Source organism: Ictidomys tridecemlineatus, chromosome 7, assembly GCF_052094955.1.
Source record: "Ictidomys tridecemlineatus isolate mIctTri1 chromosome 7, mIctTri1.hap1, whole genome shotgun sequence".
Lineage (NCBI taxonomy): Eukaryota > Metazoa > Chordata > Mammalia > Rodentia > Sciuridae > Ictidomys > Ictidomys tridecemlineatus.
This window is the reverse complement of record NC_135483.1, coordinates 119,419,317-119,439,939: the sequence shown is the minus strand read 5'-3', so window position 1 is coordinate 119,439,939 and position 20,623 is coordinate 119,419,317. Positions and strand designations below refer to the sequence as shown.

At 32.3% G+C, this 20,623-nt stretch overlaps 1 protein-coding gene across 3 annotated transcripts in view; it reads right to left on the bottom strand.

Moving 5' to 3' along the window:
- Nucleotides 1-20,623, bottom strand: part of Acvr2a (activin A receptor type 2A) — a 77,481-nt gene that overhangs the window by 5,719 nt on the left and 51,139 nt on the right. For 2 of the 3 annotated variants that reach the window (XM_078017355.1, XM_040294285.2), the window contains 6 exons: nt 14,360-14,383; nt 10,644-10,787; nt 8,580-8,723; nt 7,512-7,657; nt 5,572-5,686; nt 2,215-2,353 (listed from right to left, as the gene is read on the bottom strand). In XM_078017355.1, coding sequence (XP_077873481.1) covers nt 2,215-2,353; nt 5,572-5,686; nt 7,512-7,657; nt 8,580-8,723; nt 10,644-10,787; nt 14,360-14,383 — 712 coding nt within the window. The remainder of the gene's footprint in view (nt 1-2,214; nt 2,354-5,571; nt 5,687-7,511; nt 7,658-8,579; nt 8,724-10,643; nt 10,788-14,359; nt 14,384-20,623) is intronic. The other variant, XM_078017356.1, reaches the window with a different exon arrangement.

The window sequence follows — 20,623 nt, the reverse complement described above, 5'->3', positions numbered from 1 at the left end:
TACAAGTCTTGTGCAGTCTAAAAAGCACAATTATTGCTGGGCAGATATAATGAATCACCAAGAAGTCATTAGGTCTCCACAAACAAGAATCTTTGATGCCTGGACAGTTGGTCTCTGCTTGAACACCTCCAGTGACAGTACTGATGTTCTAAGGTATGTCTGTTCAACCTTGCATCTAAAGGTCAGCACCACTGGCCTTAGGTGATGCCTTTTCAGAAATGTGGATGCTCTGGCCTCAACATAGACCACTGAGTCAGAATCTCAATTTTAACAAGATTTCCAGGAGTCTGATATGCATATTTATATGTGGAAAAAATCACCAAATTTAACCATCAACAACTAGTCACCAACAAATTTAAAAGCACCCACACTGTCCCTTTGGCCCCAATTTCTGACTTATTAAGAGTCAGAAGTACCTGATTCTAATTGTGTCATTGCACATATGAAGCATTTAAGAATAGAAGGCATTTACTCTTTTCTTTTTCCATAAAATACTCCCTGATGATTCTTCTTCACCATCAATTTCTCCTATGAACTACCATAACACTGCCTTGTGTTATGGTAGTTACATTCATCTCAAAACATTTACTGAATGTCTAGGTACCAGGCACTGGGCTAGATAATTCACTTACTTTAGAGTTAATTGTCCAGAATGTTTTTTATTACCTTAACTGTATATTACTTGAAGACTGGGCTTTATGTCCCCTATGACACCCAATCCAATGGTTTACTATGAAAAATTCATATTAAAGTTCTTATAAAATGTATTTTCCTATGACATCTTTCCTTGACCTACTTCCATTTCCATAAATGCATGTAATAATTGTAATATTACTTCTACTTTTGAGTCAAAACAAACAGCTTATGTGTTTTCTTATACACTTAAAAGCTAAAAGTTATTCTCAAGTTGCTTCAACCTTTCTTAGGTTCTGGACCCACCCCAATCCTAAAGAAATAGATCTGTCCATTTCTGAACAGATTTCTAAACAGCTCAGTAGATCTACTAAAACTCAAAGTATCTTGTGGTCTACCTCTATATGTCACAAACCTTTTCAAAATATCACATAAGAATGTTGTCAAGCACCAACCAGAGCTAGCTGGTTTAAAGGGAACTTTTCAGTTTCCTTTAAAAGTGTAGTCCCCTAAATCAAATTTCACATTTCAGAGGAAGTTTGTTGTACACGGAGAGCCTTTAACAATATTTAGAAAGTAAAATATTCTTAATTGGTTATACCTTTTGAAATATTCAACATATTTTTTCTATGGTTTTTGACACCTAGAAGAAGTTTTTAGGTAATTAAAAGAAAAAAAGATCAAGCTCATTTAAATTTGTTTGGAAGTTTAACAGGAAGTTTGTCTTATCCAAAAAAAGTACTACCACATATTTGAGACAGAGTACAGACCTTATGAAGGAGCGCTAAAGATCAAATATGTAGAACTTTATAGTTTTTACATTATAAATATGGTATGCAGATTTATAACCAATAAATAAATACCCAATGCTTATAAGATTTAAAGAAGAACTTTTCAATAACAAGAACAAAGAATAAGAAACCCTTTAGAGCCACCCTGCTGTGGTAGAGAATATGACTAATGTCTATGTCAGGTCAAACCTTCAAAGTTTTAGGGGGCAGAATTTTATCTGTGGTACATGTGAAAGCATGATCACAGTTCTGTCTTAGAGGATAAAACTAAAATTTAATATGGTTAACGATATGCTGGCATTTCCTGAGTGCTAAACAGACTCAGCCTCAGAGTCTTGAAAGGCAGTCAGAAGGCCCTCCCACTTTACATACATGTCCTCTTACCAAAATAGTTGACTTGAGAACCAGACAAGCAGGACCTACATGACCTAGCTGAAGTAGCAGCTCTTTCTTTACAACTGGATCAGAATCACAAATATAAGTTTCATCAATTACCTTGAAACAATTTGGTCACCTGTAAAATTGTGATAATAACTACCTCCACAGTGGTTTTAGGAAATAAGCTAAAAGTATGTGAAGTATCCAACAAAACATCTAGCAGCAGTAAAGAAGCAAACACTGACCAGTTCCCTTCTTCCCTGTCCCATCCTTTCTCCTTCCCTGCCTCCTGAATTCTCTACCATCTCTTGGTTATTAAAACAGAAATGTACTTTATTACCTTTGAATGTAACCATCCACTTCATAAATGTGGCATATGTACTTTTTAAAACAAAATATTTTTTTCCCTTACCATCTGCAGCAGTACAGCGAGAAGCCAGTTCCCACAGGACTAATCCCATGGCGTACATATCTATCCTCAAAAATGCATCCCTTTGGAAGTTTATAGCACCTTCTAATACCTCTGGAGCCATATACCTTCGGGTACCAACCTGAAAAATATTTTGAAATCAAACAGTACTCATTCATTAACTTTATGAACTAACATTTTACATTTTTTTAAGAATCAAAACCACATATGGTCTACTATCAGGGTAAAGCAACTAAATTATGAACACCAAATTATAGCATATATACATAGTAAGATCATGTGTGAGTTTACTTAAAAAAAAATATATCAACAGATGTTATTCTGATAAAGATTTAGAGTTTTTCCCTTTCTAGAAGTAATCACAAGGTAATGAACAACAGTGGGAGAAGGATGGAACAGAGAAAGCTGCATAGTTTTCAACTGTACCTTTGCAAATATTTGAAAAGTTATCTTTAAGAAACCTCTTTTTTTGAGGGCTTCAATGATAGATATTATAAAATGTTTTAAAAATACTTAACCAAGCCTGTGCCCAACAACTTGGTATTTCTTAGTGCTATCACTATGGTTACTAAGCTAGTACAGCTAGCTCTATTTGGTGCCTGACAACATTCTTATGTGATATTTTAAAAAGTTTTGTGACATATAAGGTAGACCACAATATACTTGAGTTTTAGTAGATCTACTGAGCAGCTGAGCTATTGCTATTTTCAAAAAGCTCCATCCTTAGGTGACTGTGATTCCTAATCCACACTAGAAGTTGGGGAGTTACATGAATAACACACACAAAAAAACACACACAGCACAGATGTTAAAAATAAATAAATAAATAAGGACAGATCACTAAACTCTGAAGTTTTGAATATTCAATTTATTTAATAAGGAGAACACTTTAAAGAAAGAAAAGGTAGCTTTTAATTTTTTTCCTCTTCTGAATAACTATACTACAAATTAACACCTCCCAAAAGCCTACTTTAAAAAAAAAATTATTGGTGCAGTATAACTATACATATCAGTGGGATTCACTATTACATCTTCATACATATGCACACATAATAAATTTCATTCCCCAGTACCTCCCCTTTCCCTCTCCTCCTCCCTCCCCTGCTCCCCTTTCTCTATCCTGTAGTCTCCTTTCTATTTTCATGAGATCCTCCCCCAACTTTCTTTTTTTTTTTCTCTCTCTCTAGCTTCCACGTATGAGAAAAAAAACCCACATTTCTGAGTTTGGCTTATTTTGCTTAACATTATGTTCTCAAGTTCTATCCATTTTCCTGAAAATGACATAATTCCATTCTTTATAGCTAACTAAAACTCTATTGTGTGTGTGTGTGTGTGTGTGTGTGTGTGTATGCCACATGTTCTTTATATGTTCATCTGCTGAAGAGTACATAGGCTGGTTCTATAATTTGGCTATTGTGAATTGTACTACTATAAACGTAAGTATGCATAGATCACTATAGTATTTAATTCTCTTAGACAAATACTTGAGAAGTGGTATTGTTGGGTCATATGGTGGTTCCATTTCTAGTTTTGGAGAAACCTCCATAGTGATTTCCACAGTGGCTGCACTAATCCTACCAACAGTGTATAAGGGCTCCTCATACCTCCACATCCTTGCCAGCATTTATTAATATCTGTATTCTTGACGACCACTATTCTAACTGCAGGGAGATGAAATCTCAATATAGTTTTTATTTACATTTCTCCCACTGCTAAAGACATTGAATCTTTATTCACATATTTCTTGGCCATATGTATTTCTTATTTTGAGAAGTGTATATTTAGCTCATTTGCTCATTTATTGATTGGGTTGTAGGGGTTTTTTGAGGGAGGAGAAGTATTTTGAGTTCTTTATGTATTCTGGATATTAATCCTCTTTTTGAAAAGTTGCTGGCAAAGATTTTCTCCCATTCTGTCCTCCTTTTTTCTCTTAAAGATAAATGTATGCCATCTGAAGTTCTCTTTTGTTATAAGATCATGGCTTATCTAAATTTTTAGCCTAAAATATTCTCTTTTATAAATTGATAATAGATGAAAATTTGTATTTTTCCCCAGGGTTCTTTCTTTGCAATATATAAAATTTACAATAACATGCAAGTACCTTCAAATAGTGTTCCAATTTTCTGGTACATAAAATCTAAAGTCAAGGATCAACTGGTATAAGTAATTGGTTATTTTTATCCAACCATATGAATTAAAAGTTGACATAAGTGAGTCCCCCAGTTTTTCTCAGAAAAAAAATGCTAGAGGGGCTTATGAGGTACCAAGGATGATACTTTCCAAAAGTTCATCTTATGACAGTGAGTCATAAGAAGTACAGAAGTACAGAGGTTTGTCCCCAGGCTTTCTACATAACATCCATCTTGGTAGTATTTGCCACAAAAGTGTCTCCATTTCTAAAGAGATTTGGTGTCAACTTCTGTAGAGTTCTGTGACTGCTGACCACTGCCCTAAATTTTTTAATTGTTAGTCAACATTGGCAAAATTTGTGTACCATGACTGTTTACAACTACGTTCTTAGAAACCTGAGGATATGCTGAAAAAAATAAAGCTCATAAATAGCTGACCAAAAATTGTATAACAAAATTTAACACTAAAGCCAATGAATCATTTGCTTCATAGGAAATGTCACCTATCAGGTTAAACTGGTTTTCTTGAAAAAAGGTTATCTTATAGGAGTGAAAACATCTTTCCTAGACTCACAGCTTCTGAGAATAAAATGTACAGACAATCTTTTCTCTTTGGCCTTTCTATAAGGTTTCCACTGCCAAATTCTTGTTGTATAGACTTTAATTAATTAGGTACCTCACTTAGGCCTATACAAGGGCTTTGTATTCTGGAGAGAATTCACAGAAAGTAGATTAAGGAGTGAGTGAAACAATAAAGAAAAGCAAGAAACAAAAAATAAAGCAAGAAATTGTTGGATACAAAAATGGGAAGGGGATCTTAATACACTGAAGCAAGAATAATGGCTGATTTTTCTTCTATACCACAGGACGGTGAAAGAATAAAAGAATTAAAACTACTGAGTTAATAAGAAGATATCCCTAAGAATGCGGTCCTTCAAAAAAGGTGGGTTCTTCCGTGATCCACTTTTAAAAAAAAAAAATCCTGTAACATCTAGGAGTTACATTATGAAGTAGTACTCTAAACCACCTGAGTCCTCCACCACAATATGAAAATGACATTTTCCTCAGAAAATGTAACATATAACTTTTGATTGGATGCTAATTTAATCTCCACAACAATTTATACCAATTCAATCTTGATATGCCAGTCTAAGAAAATATGAGACATATTTATTTTTTGTTACATGTTATAATTACCGCCCTTCCTTACCTGTCCGTGGGTGTCACCTGCAGACTTGCCAGCCTCAAATTTTAATGCCAACCCAAAGTCAGCAATGCAAGCCGTCAGATTGTTTTTCAACAGCACATTTTTACTTTTGATGTCCCTTGCAAATATAAAGATAGTACAATTAAGTTTCAACAAGTTATCTTTTAAATTTTTTGCTCATAATCGGAAAGAAGGAGAATGTCTATGCTATAAAATAGTAGTTAAAATATGACATGCAAGGAAAAGAGAAAAGAAGAACCTTAAGCAGAGACCCCATACAGCACAAGAGTAAAGTAACAAAACTCCTATTCCTAACACAGATAGAAGAAGAAATCCTCTCCATAAAGCAGTTTTATAAAGAAATGCCATTCCAAAAACACTTTATCTATGTCATTCTCACATATCAATAATAAAACTGCTATGATTTAAGAGGTTAAGAATATTTCAAAGTTTACAGTAACAAACTCCAAAAAAAATAAAATTTTTAAAAACTAAAGAATTTTTTTAAAAAAAAGCTAAATTGTGTCCTTTTGTCAACTGTATAGACCTATATTTTAGAATACTCCCTTAGTGTAGTTAGTGGTTCTTATATTTTTTCACCCAATTGTAGAAAAACATCTCTAGGATATTTAACATCTCTAGGATATATAACACATTTTATCATAAACATATGCTACTCTAGCTGTATCCTGTATTCTGAAAAGGGTAACAGTTTTGAAATAGGAAGATGTCTTCCTCTACACACTTGCCTCAACCAGTTCATCCTAGAGATTACTCTACTCTAATTAAATACATCTTTGCCATGACAAATGGCATGTGTACAGTCACAGGAAACAGCAAAGGGACAGGTATATATGGATGTTCCAAAAAACAGCTTGAAATTCAGGATTTTCAGGGCCCCTACTCCTAATAACCTTTGGGACTCCAAAGGATTAAATCGTTCCCTGTATGGAAGACAGTGCATGTAGGAAGGTGAGAAGAAAAAGGAGCCATTAAGCCAAACCAGAATCTATATATAAGACATAGGGTTAAAATAATGTCTCCCAGTAACCTAAAATACCACCTGGTGATAATCAACTAAATATTTGTTAAATGAATCAGTCAGTGCCTACTTTTAAAACAACCACTGTTAAATTGAATACAAGATGACAAACTGAATCCCATGTTGAAGGAAGTTAAATACATAGCAAACTGAATCAATGTTTTAAGGAAAAATATTTTGCCTTCTGAGCAATGACAACTGTCTGGATATTACCATCTCACTGACAATTGTTTGAATGATGTCTCCTTTGACCTTAGCTAAAAAAAATAATATAAGATAATTCAAAAAATAAGCAAAGAGCTGGACATGGTAGTACCAAAGACTTGGGAGGCTGAAGCAGGAGGACTGCAAGTTCAAAGCTAATCTGGGCAACTTAGCAAGATCCTGTCTCAAAATAAAAAATAAAAAGGGTTGGGGATGTAGTTCAGTGGTAAAGTACCCCTGGAACCTGGATTTCACTCCCCAGTACTACAATAAAAAAATATATATTTTTTTAATTTAAAAAGAAAAACAAAAAGATACACTCAAAAACTTTCCTTCATTTACATCCCCTTGAATCTATTTAAAATCACCTTAAATCTTGACTTGAATTAAAATAAATTTATTTTTCCTTTGAGTTAAGAAAATATACTTTCATTCTCAACTATGGTTTTAGAAATGAGACTAAATTAAGAAATACGGAGATAATTAAACTTAACTAATGATGTTAATATATACATTTCCCAAAATACTTCCTGGCCATTATCAAAGCTAATTTAAAAAAATAAATGAAAATCATCTGCCTCCTAGGGCATGACTGGATAACTAAGGGAAAAATTAATTTTACTCAAGGATTTAAAAGCTTATTAAACCATAAACATATTCTGAATCATCTGGAAAAACAAAATAAATTTTGCTCTACCTGTGAGATATTGCGGGTTTGTGGCCATCTTTGAGGCCAGGTATATCCTCATGTAAATATGCCAACCCTCTAGCCATGGTTTCTGCAATATGACACAGTTCATTCCAAGAGACCACATTAGCCTTAAGAAAGTCTGACAGTGAGCCCTAAAGAAAGGAGGGTAGAAAAACAAAAACAAAAAAAACTTAAGCTCTTGACAAAAGCCATACGTACACGGGAATTTTTTATCTATAAGTGTAAGACAATGTATCTTTCCTTTGAGTATATAAAAATATACAAAAACATGGTCCCAATTTCCTTCCAATTCACATTAATCCAAGTTTTTCTTAATCCATACTGAAAATCTAAAGTTCTAGAAAAAAATTTAAAGTGAAATTATAGCAATTTTAAATATATTATACCAAAGGACTAGGATAACAAACACCAGAATATACAAGCAACCACTAATAAAACTTTCTCTAGAGGTTATGGGCATTCTTATGGTGAAGAATTAAGCTATAAGAGCCACATACTTAACAATGATAAAAGTATCAAAAATGAAATTTCCTTATTAATGGTACTTTTATTAAACATCTCTGGAAGTTGAAAAATTGAGGGAAAAAAAACACAAGGGTGTTTTGGTGATAATTACCCTAAAAGATTATATAAATTTTCTGATTCTGGGTTTGTCATTATAGATTTTAAATAAGAGTTTTAAGGTACAGAATTCAAAGTGAAAATGGCTTATGAAATCAAAATAGGTCATTAACAAGTAAATGAAAATTACTAAGCACTGCCTATTCTAAAGTATTTTCAAGAGAGGTAATTACAGACAGCACAGGAAATCTGGGACAAAAGACTGGTATTACAAATAGAGAGGCTACAAAAAAAGCTACTTCATTCTTTTGTTAAAATAAGTTATGTTTTAAAATGGATTTTTATTTAAGAACAATTTGCACTTTACGTTAAGTAATAGTCAACTATATAATATATTATCTACTGAAAAATAGGTCTGAGGGATTTGTAGTCAACATCAGATAGGTAGGCCAACTCTTGATTTTACTGAATTCAAGTGTTAGGTAGTTTTACCTTTTCATGAAATGCTGTTATTAGCCAAAGGTCCACATCAACACTGGTGCCTCGTTTTTCTGCACCGATGAACTGTAATATGTTTTCATGCTTCATTCCAGGTAAACTATAGACTTCATATTCATTTTGCCATGACTGTTTATCCTAAGGTTAAAAAGAAAGAATAGTAAGAACAACAACAAAATATTAAATAAATCACATCTAATAAATTACTTAAAAAGTTCTAAAGAAATAAAAAAAATGTATTTAAGTAGAAAAGACCTTTTGTTTTGACCTTTCATTTAATGAAAGGAAGTTCTATTAGTTAACACTATCAGAGTTCTGGTAGTTCCATACTAAACACCTGTCCACCCTAATCCTTTAAAACATCCTTTTCTGTGTTTCTAGAGGAACAGTAGTTCATCAGAAATGTTGCACTTTTGCATACTACAATGGCAACACATTCTACTACCAAGTTATTATAAGTATTACACTGTAATTTCATCATGGTGTGAAGCTGCTCCTGTCAGTAATCAAAATAATCTCTCTGAAAGATGCAATTCAGGTGGAATTACTCTGTCCAAACAGAAAATATTTTTGTTTTCAACGACTAACATATTATGTAACATTCTTTAAAGTCACCATATACTCATTTGTGCCTGCAAATGATTCATTTCTACTACATTTTTACTTATAAAAGATTAGTTTCTTTTCACTATGAAAGGACACTGAAAAGACAGGCACCAAAGCATATGGATTAGGAAACCTCTGGCTCCAAACTACTAAGCTTAAATTCTGAATCTGCCACTGACCTTTGGCAATATATATAATATATATAATTAATTTCCTCATTAAGTAAAACAGGGATTGCAGTATCTGTCTCATAGTGTTGTGGTATTAAATGTACATACTAATAATATACATATATGTAATATATAACACCTGACATAAGAGCATTCAATAAAATGCTACTCTTAATATCCAAATACGTTCATATAATTTTTAAGATTCCTCACACGTTAAAATAAATTTTCCCTGACTTTTTTTAATACCTTTATTTTATTTATTTATTCTTATGTGGTGCTAAGGATCGAACCCAGGGCCTCACATATGCTAGGTGAACACTGTACTGCTGAACCACAACCCTAGCCCCTTCTCTGACTATTTAAAAAATAAATCCTGGCATTATAGACTGTACACTCTAGAGTTCTAAATTGTAATTTATAGGATCTGCATTACTAACAAAAATAACCAATCAAGGTAATAATCTTCTTCATAGATTCTACAATACAAGCTTTAGGAGAGGTAAGAAGGCTAAAATATAGTTATAGTAAGGCAAATTGCTTATAGGATAGCTTTGCAATAAGGAAAACTTAGGTGTAGGAGTAGAGCTTATATCCTCAAATCCAACCTGGGGCTTAAGTACTAAGGATAGCATTAGCCACAAGGGTACAAAAGCAAGAGCAAGGGAAAATGGAATCATCATCAAATTATACCACTGATGCAACAAAACAAAAGAAGGGTAAAAGCTTGATAAGGGTTTTGTGAAAAGTCCAGCTATTTTTGAAAGAAAAACAACTAAATAGTAAACCAATTATCTGGAGTCTTGATTCACTGCCTCTGAAAATTCACCAAACAAAAACTTAAATAATTACATAAACACTCGAAGTAGAATGAAAATAAATCAGTCTGTTCATATACCTCCAAACAGCAATTCTAAAACAAAACACGCTACTTCTTCACTTTTATGTTTGCTTTTTTTGATAATGTAAGGGATACTAAAATTTAACCAATGGGGTTTTTTAATTGGAATCCTTAGCATTTTTATAGAATTTTTATTAGCAAAAGATCACCCATGTTTATTTAATATAATTCTACCACTCCAAAAAAAAAATGTTTTTGTACTAATAATTCCATTTCTCAGATGTGAAGGCAGACACAAAAAGGCTAACTTGCTTTTCCCAGTATTATCACAGTATCACTTTGGAATATAAGTCCTATGTGTTTAGACTGCTTCTGAGTTATAATGTCCTAGTTGGTTTCAGCTTTTTATATATATATAACTTTATAACTGCAATAGCATACCTGTATTGGGAATATTTTAACGGCAACATATTCATTGAGCAACTGGGCTTTCCAAACACAACCAAATCTTCCCCTTGCTTTCACTTCTAATAATTGCAGTGGCTTCAAACCTAGTAATGGAGAAGGTGGGGGTGGTCCTGGGTCCTGTAGATAAACAAGAATAATAGTGTAAATAAGCAGACCCTGGAACATATCAATTCTAAAAATGAGAAATAAGTGAGTATACTGAAGAATCAACTGACAGAAATAAATGGTAAACACATAAGGATGACATTAATTTCAATTTTACTAGAACTGAGTTTCTCAAGCATCACTAATCTGTAGGGATTACAAAGCAGGCAACTTGATTTAAGAGTTGTCATAATAATAGTTAGCAGTATTGCTTCTCAGGTACAGCAGTAGAAAAAAATCTAATACCATTTTTCATCCAGTCTCTCTAATTTTCCCCACTAAGATTTTCTGTGAGCTTTAGATCACTCATAACAATATTTCCTTAGAGAATAAGTATTTGAAAAGTGCCAGAAAAAGCAGATTATGACTATGTCTTAAAGAAAACCTCAAAATATACTTTTTCTAATGGCTATTTAATTTAAAATTTTTTCTTCATTAATTAAAATATCTTCTTCATTAATCTTAGAAATAACCAGTCATTCTTAAGTACATTGCAGTTAGATGTATGAAATACAAAAGCATGTAAAAGAAATATGTTATAGCCAAATTGTTTATACTTTGTCCTCATTTTTTAACATATTAACAATTCATCACTTTGTTTATAATTATTCCCAAAATAAGTTTGTGTTCTGAGGCCGACTGGCAAAGAAAATATAAACCAAAATTCAAAAAAGTGGTCATCATATTAGATAGCAAGGTATAAATAAATAAAAGAGAAGAACACTGCTATAATTAATTTTTAAAACAGAACAAACATAGTATATAAATAGGAGTACAACAAGGGAATCTTCCCTATACAAAGTAGGATGACAACTTTTCTCTGAAAACATTTTATTGGTTGGTTATCTGCCATTCCAGAAAGCTTCCAGAGAAAAGCAATAGAAATGTTTCAAGGGCTACATAACAAATGTTGTGAGGAGGACATAAAATTTTTGTTGCAAGAGGGAAAAGTATGATGGCACTGGGTTCCTCAGACATTTAGAAATGTTATGCTACCCAGATCAATACATCTTACTCTGCCTTTCTTCTCCCTCTCTTTTTATCTCCTCTCCTAATGCCTCAAATACTCCTAGTGCTCCTTAGCCTACTGGTGCCACTCAGGAGTTTAAAAGTTCACATCTATCATTAGAAAGACCCTCAACAATAGAAACACTGCAAGGTTATAAAATAGGAAAAACATGCAACTAGACAATCTTTATAAAATGGCTTGAGAACTTCTATTTTAAAACAGCACACTGTAAAATAGATTACTGTAACTCATTTTAAACTCAGATATTTATTTTAAAACGTCTACAGAAGTTGCTTTTTCTTTCCAGGTTCGATATATGAAGGATTAGTAAGCTAGAGTGTTTCTGTTAGCAAAGCAATAGGGCAACGAGGTCAGCTATTAATCTTACAAGAAGGACAGGCTCTTGAGAATGATTCTTAGTGGGAGGGAACACAAGACTCTCTGGAGTTTCTATGGAAACTACACCATCCCTATCTCATTCTTCAACTATCTCTACCTGTAATTAGAGACTCTACCAACAGGAGTAGTTTGCTTATACAAATGTGAAGACAGGCGAAAATGCTGAAAACTACTTTTCCAGAGGCAAAGAAAACCCATCCAGTCTTCAAGGTCCAAGAATAACTGTATACCTGCATAAAGGAATGATTAAGCTAAATAGAAAAGGCTAGAAAGGTATATTTTTCAAAGCAAAAATGCCAAAAACTAAAGTATGCAGATAAGAACTGAAAGCTGAAGAAAGTAATATGGTAGAAAGTAATACAGCTCTAAACTGAAATTTTTAGTGACATAAATAAACTGAGAAAGTTTGTAGATAACATATACATTTATATACTCTCTGTTCTAAAGGGTACCAACCACAGAGATATGATTCAATCTGTAAAACAAGATTTAGATGATTTAATTCATATCTCAAAAATATATCAGTAGTTCAAACAATGATTTGAGTACATTAACTTTAAATTCAGAAGATATACAATAATTTTTAATGTGTATATTTAGGGAAAAGTAGTTATTTGTTTTCCAAATGCACAGATAAGGAAAGTTTCTAAGGCTCTGTTCAGCAAATTTCTAAGCTACCACTATTTCATAAAGATATCCTAAGTCACCCTCTTAATATTACAATTATATTCAATATTGTATCATAACAACCATAACACTTCTTTCAAAATTACTTAAAAGTAAAAATCCTCAAATTAAGAGAAAAAAACTGGCCTATTTTATTTTCAGAGTGAGAAAAAGGTCTACAAAGGCACATTCTTATAGTATTAAAACTTTTAGAAATGTGTTTTTAAATGTAATTTAAAATAATATTCTTTAACAATTAAAGGATTAGGTCTAAAATTGAATAACTTTTTAGCAAAGATAATTGTATAAAATCTATAGCACTCATCAATATAAACTTTTTGCTTTTTTAATCAGAAATTATTCGAATAAAATATTAAATGCATTTCTAATATGTTTTATTTATCCAATAATCTAAGAATATTAGAAAGAATTTTCAGCTTATTAAGATCATTATAGTAGTTTACCCACACAAACACACACACAAAAAAAACCTTATTTGACTCTAGAAATAAAGACTTAAACCTTTGAAATGTATGACACCCTGGGAAGACAAATGCAAAGGTAAATGTCAGAAATGACAGCAGCATTCTGTCTGATGTTATCCACAAAATACTGCTTTGCCCTGCTATACTGAAAAACTACTTTTGGGAAAGCATCTAAAAAGGTTTTAAGAATTCATAAAAACTTTTCCTAAGTATCCAGTTATCTTGCAATATACATACTATTTTGGAAAACTAAAAAGATATACATTAGAAATGGCTCTGATTATACTCATGTCATCAGAAAATATCATGCTAAAACTACAATTATTAGAAAAAGTCTTCTACCCCAGGACTCCTTCCCAATATCATTATTATAACCAACACTGGAATACACAGATAGAGACCGACAGTTGTGAAGTCATCTGTTATCATTTTACTATTTCTGAATTCTCCATTTGAAGGGTGAATTCTAATAAAGTTATATAGCCTTAAACATTCAGACAGCAAAAATTCATCAAAAGTTGTATTTCTGCAGCTAGTTCATTTGCTAGAAATGCCAAAGATAAAACTATCTGAAAATACAGATTTCACATTAAAAGATAATGGGCTGGACTAGAAAGCTCTTGTTAAAAATGAGCACATGCTAACATTGAAACTTATGACATCCTCTAAAAATTAAACGATACAAAATTTTTAAGGCTATTAGAGTCATTTGATGTTCTTTTAATCAGCTAAAACAGTCATTTCTATATTCTACTTTAAATAAGTATGAATACTCTTAGCATTCCTTTAAAATCAAAACCTATTACTATGTCAAATCAATCATATTTTTATAATAAAGGCAGGGGGAAATCCTTATAACATAAATGTATATAAACTAAAGGATGCACAGTAAAGCAACAATAACAACAAAAATCTTAAGGACAAAATGTTTAATATGCATCCACAAAAAATTCCACAACCATAAAACAAACATCAATGCATCTTACCTCTATCATTATATGAAAGGCGTGCTTGTGAAGAAAAAACACAGGCAAAAGAAATTACGATTCATATTCAGAATGAGATGAAAAATGACACATCAGTTACAAAAGGAAAGAGAATAATGATTTAGCTTTTAAAAAGTTGGCAGTGATCCAATGTATTATATCTTTAAATGAATTCTGGGAACTACTTTCCTTATGAACAGAGGAAAGTAATATAAAAAAAATTCAAAAACAAAAACAAAAGGACCACTTGGATTTTACCTATCAGATGAGAGGTAGTAAACAAATTATTGACTCTAGAACAATACGAAGTTATCTGACCCAACATACTTCAAGCTAGCAAGTGAACTAAACCAAGTCTTAAATAATTTACTACTGATTTTTTGAAAAGTACCTAGAGTCTACACTTTAAGACTAAAACAAGCATTTTAACTCAAAATGATATGCGAGAACTGGCTTCTGGACACCAGAGGGCAGTATTGCTTTTAACAAAATCTAGCTAGCAGCCCTAAAGAAATTTCTATAGAGCTAGAATCTCTCCTCTGATTATATTTTCTGGGTTGTCTTAAGAATTTTTAGAATCTCCTACTTCTACTGAGTGAATTGCCCCACTCCTTTTTCATGGAAGACAGCAGAATCACAGCAGTAAGAGAAAAATGTTTCTGGTGTCTATGACTATGTACAACATACTACACTGGTAAAAAATAATAATAATAAGACAAAAAACAAATCACCAGAATTAAATAAAACAGTGACAGACCAGGCCTAATTTTAACCTACTTTCCAGACACATAAAGGCAAAGAAATTAAAACGAGTCCTAATTAAAACAGAATTTAAATGAGTTAATCCACATTTCTAACTGATAATATATCAGCAGTTCAAATTTTGATTTAAGTATAATACTAACTTTAGATTTGGAAACATTCAATAATTGGATAAGCAGTAGTGGCCTTGGGAATGTTCCACACACGTCTCACAGTCTGAGGCCAGTTGACTGCTAACAGAGAACAAGATTTTCATTTTTCTAGTCATCCCCAAATAGGTAAGGACTTGAATTTAAAATTGAGAGAAACATTGTTGCTGAGAATTATTCCCAATAGATGGTTATATTCCCCAGTTTCCAATATTTCTACAACATTTCTAAAGAGAAAAATAGCACAAAAAAATAACTGATAACTCCTTTATCTTTACCGGCTGCTTAGCCAGTTTTTCTTCCTTCTTAATATTCTTCCTGTGATAATGATTCAGAACTATTCATAATTCATCCAAAAGGCTGAGTTAATCCCACCATTAAAATATCTTATCAGTATTCCAGAGAAAAATTCATCCCGTGAAAGCCATGCCATCTGGATAACTACAGATTCCCAAGGTTCAAGGATCATTCAGATCTTGCTTTAGTACAGGTGCTTTCAGAAATAAAGACACCACTGTACAAACACAGTGCAAATAGGTGCTATCCTTACATCTTACCAAAAAGGATATCTCTGCTTATATTATTCCTAATAAATAAACATTAGAATAAGTTATAAAATGACCAAAGCTTAAATGAGTGAAAACAAGAACAGAGCTCAACGTGACAAAAAGGATCATGACAGAATCCAAAAACAACAACACTCACAAAGAGATTTTATAAAAATGTATATTTGCTTAATATATTTCCAAATAAACATCAAGATAAGAAAAATGACCCACACTAAACAAAAGCCACCAACAACAGTCCTTAAAATATACCCTATGTGACAAAATAACAAGTTAAAATCCAAAAAAAAAATCACTTAAATGTACAGATTAAAAAGTAACCAAACAATGAGCTGGATTCACAAATTTAAAAACATAGCTTTGAGTATTATGTTCTACAACTCTAGGTAACAGCAAAAATAAAATCAGCACATTAATGTCAAATAATTAGTTTGGGGAATTAGAAAGAGACTTGCTGCTCATCCCTTAAGTGGGAAAAAAAAAAATTAGTGCCAAACATCAGAAAAAAAATAAAGAGTATTTCTTCATTCATCATTTCAAAAACTGTTTAATAAGCACCTTGTCTGTGTCAGGTACTGACTACCCAAATCCTCGTGAAGCTTACAGTAGTCCAGGGTAGAGAGACTTACCAATGATTTACACTAAAGAATACATAATTATAAACTAACAGCAATACAAAGGAATTCAGAACCTTAAGCATCTATAAAAAGATACCTGACTTTCACAGGCAGGTGAAATAAGATTTCCCTGAGCACACTCTCAAGTAATGGAGTAAGAACTAGAGGGATGCAGAAAACAATTTTGGGACTAGATATCCAACTTAAATGGGCAATTATTCCATTTATTGAAAACCAAGTTTCGGAGTGGTAAGTGTTTGAAGATCTAGAAGTGAGTTATTTAGGAGTTAAGATATGCAGATATGAAATACAAAGAAATCTTTCCAGAAACAAAGATTTTTGTTTATATACTATATATATGTTTACATGATTATGTACTATAAATATTTTATTTACTATTTAATCTATTCCAAGATATTTATAGCTCTATCTATATATAAATTTTTCCCTTTTTTTGTACACCTCACTCAATAACCTGTTGGGACTATCAAAAAGGATTTGAATGTCTCCTCTTTATTATCTAATTATTTTACATTTTAAGAAATTCTACAATTGTTCATTTTTTAAAAGCCTATTGTCAAGCAGATAGAAATAAAATAACCCAGTGTATCAGGGCAAACATTTCTGAGCTAGAAAAGGCAAATATACAATCACAGATTCAATAATACTGATACTGTTAAATGCACAGCCATGATTCTATCTAATTAGATCTTCCATATTCCTTGGTAATGTATCCTACTTCCTACAGTTCCTTTCACCTTGCTCCTCCCGAAAGCAAAGCAAAAATTAACATGGATGAGATAAGGATTCTGGAAAAGTTCCCTATAAAGTGGTTAGCACTTCAGAGCAGACAGAACTGGGATGAAAAGTCAGAAAGAAACAAAGGCATGCCCATTTCTCCTTTTGATTATCGGTCAAAAGCATCAGGTTTCCGACTGACTACAGAAGAAATTTTATTTATTTTAGAATTTGTATTCTGCAGATTAAGATGAAGAAAAGGAAAAGGATGATGTTGTACACAAATAAATTGTGTTGTGGGTAAAATGGTTGTTTACCTACAAGGCTATATATACTTGAAACAGAAACTGTTTTAAATGTAAATTACATAAACTTATCCCTTTATCCTACTTGAATTTTTTATAGACCCTATCAAATTATTTATTGAAATAAGTCATTTATAAGTAATTCAATCAATGAACCTCAATACTTGGAATGAAATGCCCAGGCTTTGTCCCCTTTGGGTCGGGGACTCTAAACAATTCACGTGTATGTGCCTTAATTTTCTTTATGAACTGGACTTGATTAAACAGAACCCATTTCGTGGGGTATTTAAAGATTAAATGAATTAACAGGTATAAAGTGCTTTGTATCCTGTGTTATACAGAATTCAAAATGAAATATTTTATTACACAAAATTCCAAGTATTAACTTTGATATATACCAATGATAGTTTCAATAAAAATGATTCCTTTTGAGTTCAATTTTTTTTTTAACCAGGTACCAGGAATTGTACCCAGTGATGCTTAAACAGGGAGCTACATCCCCATCCCTTTTATTTATATATATATAATTTTTTTTTATTTAGAGTCTGAGTCTTGCTGAGTTGCTTTAGAACCTCACTAAATTGTTAAGGCTAGCTTTGAACTAGAGATCCTCTTGCAGATGGGATTATAGATATGAGCCACCACACTCAGCTTGGGTTCAATTCTGAAGTTGCTACTCTGTTGGCAATAACAGCTAACAGTTATTTGAGCACTTAACATTAGCAAAACACCCCAATGTTTTCCTCCCAATCACTACAGAACTGGAATCAGACATTTCTTCCTTCATACTTTTCTTATAAAATGACTAATACAATTCCTTTCATAATCTTTGCCCTTCATTTCTGAGCTGCAAAGTAATCAACCAATCAACCTGTTTTTAGTTTAATTAGATACTAATCCACAAAGCTTCCATAACAGTTGTTTTACTAAATGGAGTTTTTCAATTCTATTTTCTCAAATAAATTTTTTAAAAAAATGACAACAATGAAATAGCATGAAGGAACAAGTCTAAGATGAGGTCTAGAAGATGAAGACTACAGAGAAAAAGCAAACTCACTTCCTCCTAACTACCATCTCTTTTTTGTCAGGTAAGAAAAAAGACAAATTATATACTCTGGTCCCTATACATGGTTCCCATTTCCAAAGAAAAAAATTAATTCAAGATTTTGAAATTTAAATGGAGGGCAGAGGCTATAGCTCAGTGGTAAAGTGCTTGTCTAGTATGTGTGAGGCCCTGGGTTCAATCCTTAGCACCACATAAAATTAAATAAATAAAGGTATTGTTAAAAACAATTAAATGAAAATCACTTTTAGAAATAAGTTGCTTTGGTTAATTTTAAACTGCTCTAAGCTATTAATAAAACTACATTTTTCTCCCTTCTCCCCCTTCCTAACTTTTTCCTTTGGGACATAGAATTTTAGCCATCTCCAAGTGACCCTGTCTGAGCACTTGTGGGTTGGGGATGGAATAACTGAGAATTGAACCCAGGGATACTTTATTACTGAGCCACATCCTCAGCCCTTTTATTGTAAGAATCTCACTAAGTTGCTTAAGGCCTTCCTAAGTTGCTATAGCTGGCATCAAAACTTGCAACCCTCCTACCTTAGTCTCCCAAGTTGCTGGTATTATGGGTATGTGTCACCACACTCAGCCTCTAAGTATTTTTAAGTGGAATAAATTACATATGCCTAGTGAAAGTAATATTTTCTCAAGGGACATGTTTATGAATAGTTTATGACACTGCTCACAATTAGAAGTATATTTTAAAGAAAGCTATAATTTAGGTTATCAATACAAAAGTAATCGTATACCATAGTGGAATACAGAAGGAAAAATATGTATAGCAGCCCTGTACTATCTCTTAGGCATATGGCAAAAAAGAAAAAAAACTCCAAGCTGATAAAAATATCACATTGTGCACCTTAAATGTACACCATTTCTCTCTCTCTCTCTCTCTCTCTCTCTCTCTCTCTCTCTCTCTCACACACACATACACACACACACACACACACACACACAGTTTTGATATTTCCTGAGCATACCAAAACACTCCACTAAATCTCACTTAAAAATACATCATTTAATCAAATGAGATAGATTACCCATAACAAACTGAAAATATATCTTCTGTATACTGTTAAAATAATTCAATTTTAGAAAAATATTTTATAATTGATAAAAGAGGAATAAACTATATTCTCAAGTGAGGTTACAGAAAGGTACAGAAGGATATTCACCAAGCTGTTTTATAAACTGATTATTTTCAGGAAAGTGAGAGAAAGGGGAAAAAGGAGGAGCAAATCATTCTCTTTTTTAAGACACCTCTTTCTAAATAATTTATCTTGATACAACAAACATGTATTCATAAGTAGTATTTTAAGTAAAAGAGAGTTTTAAAAGAGAGGGAGAAGGCAAAAGAAAGAAAAGGCAAGAGAATAGATACGTATTAATTAACTCCAACCATTTAGCATCAACTTATGACTTCAAGATGTGCTTCTATGGATACTATAATAACTATTTTGTAATAAAATAAAATTTAATATATTTCCCCTGCATCCTCCCAAATAAGGAAACAGCATATTTTTCCAAATTGACTTAAAAAATGTTATCCTACCCATTCCATGTCTTATTAATTCTAAATGGATCCAAACAGAGACCCATTATCAAGAGAAAAACTTCTACAAAGTACTTTCACAGATGACTTAGTTTCTCAGTGGGTACTAATTTGGCATAGCATAAAATGACAACCTATTATTACTTTAATATTAAGGTCAATAGGATTATTTTCCAGTCCAACTCAGGGATCCCAAACATCAGAAAGTCCTTACTTCTTATCAAACTAACACCTATTTAAATGTCATGATGCAAGGACTAAAGAGGCTGGTATCATTTTTATAACTATTAACTCTGCAATAATAAAGTGCTAATTATAGAGCCTTAAAAAAAATGAACAAGTGGCTAACATCATACCCTGTTAAAAGGGGATCATTTCTAGCCCCTAAAGTTAATTTTCTTATCAAATGGTGTTTTTTATTAGCACAAATATAAATCTTATAAGCAGGAAACTTAAACTCACATATAGTCATGAAAGCAATGCAAACAGTTTTATATTTTTACATTCAGTTT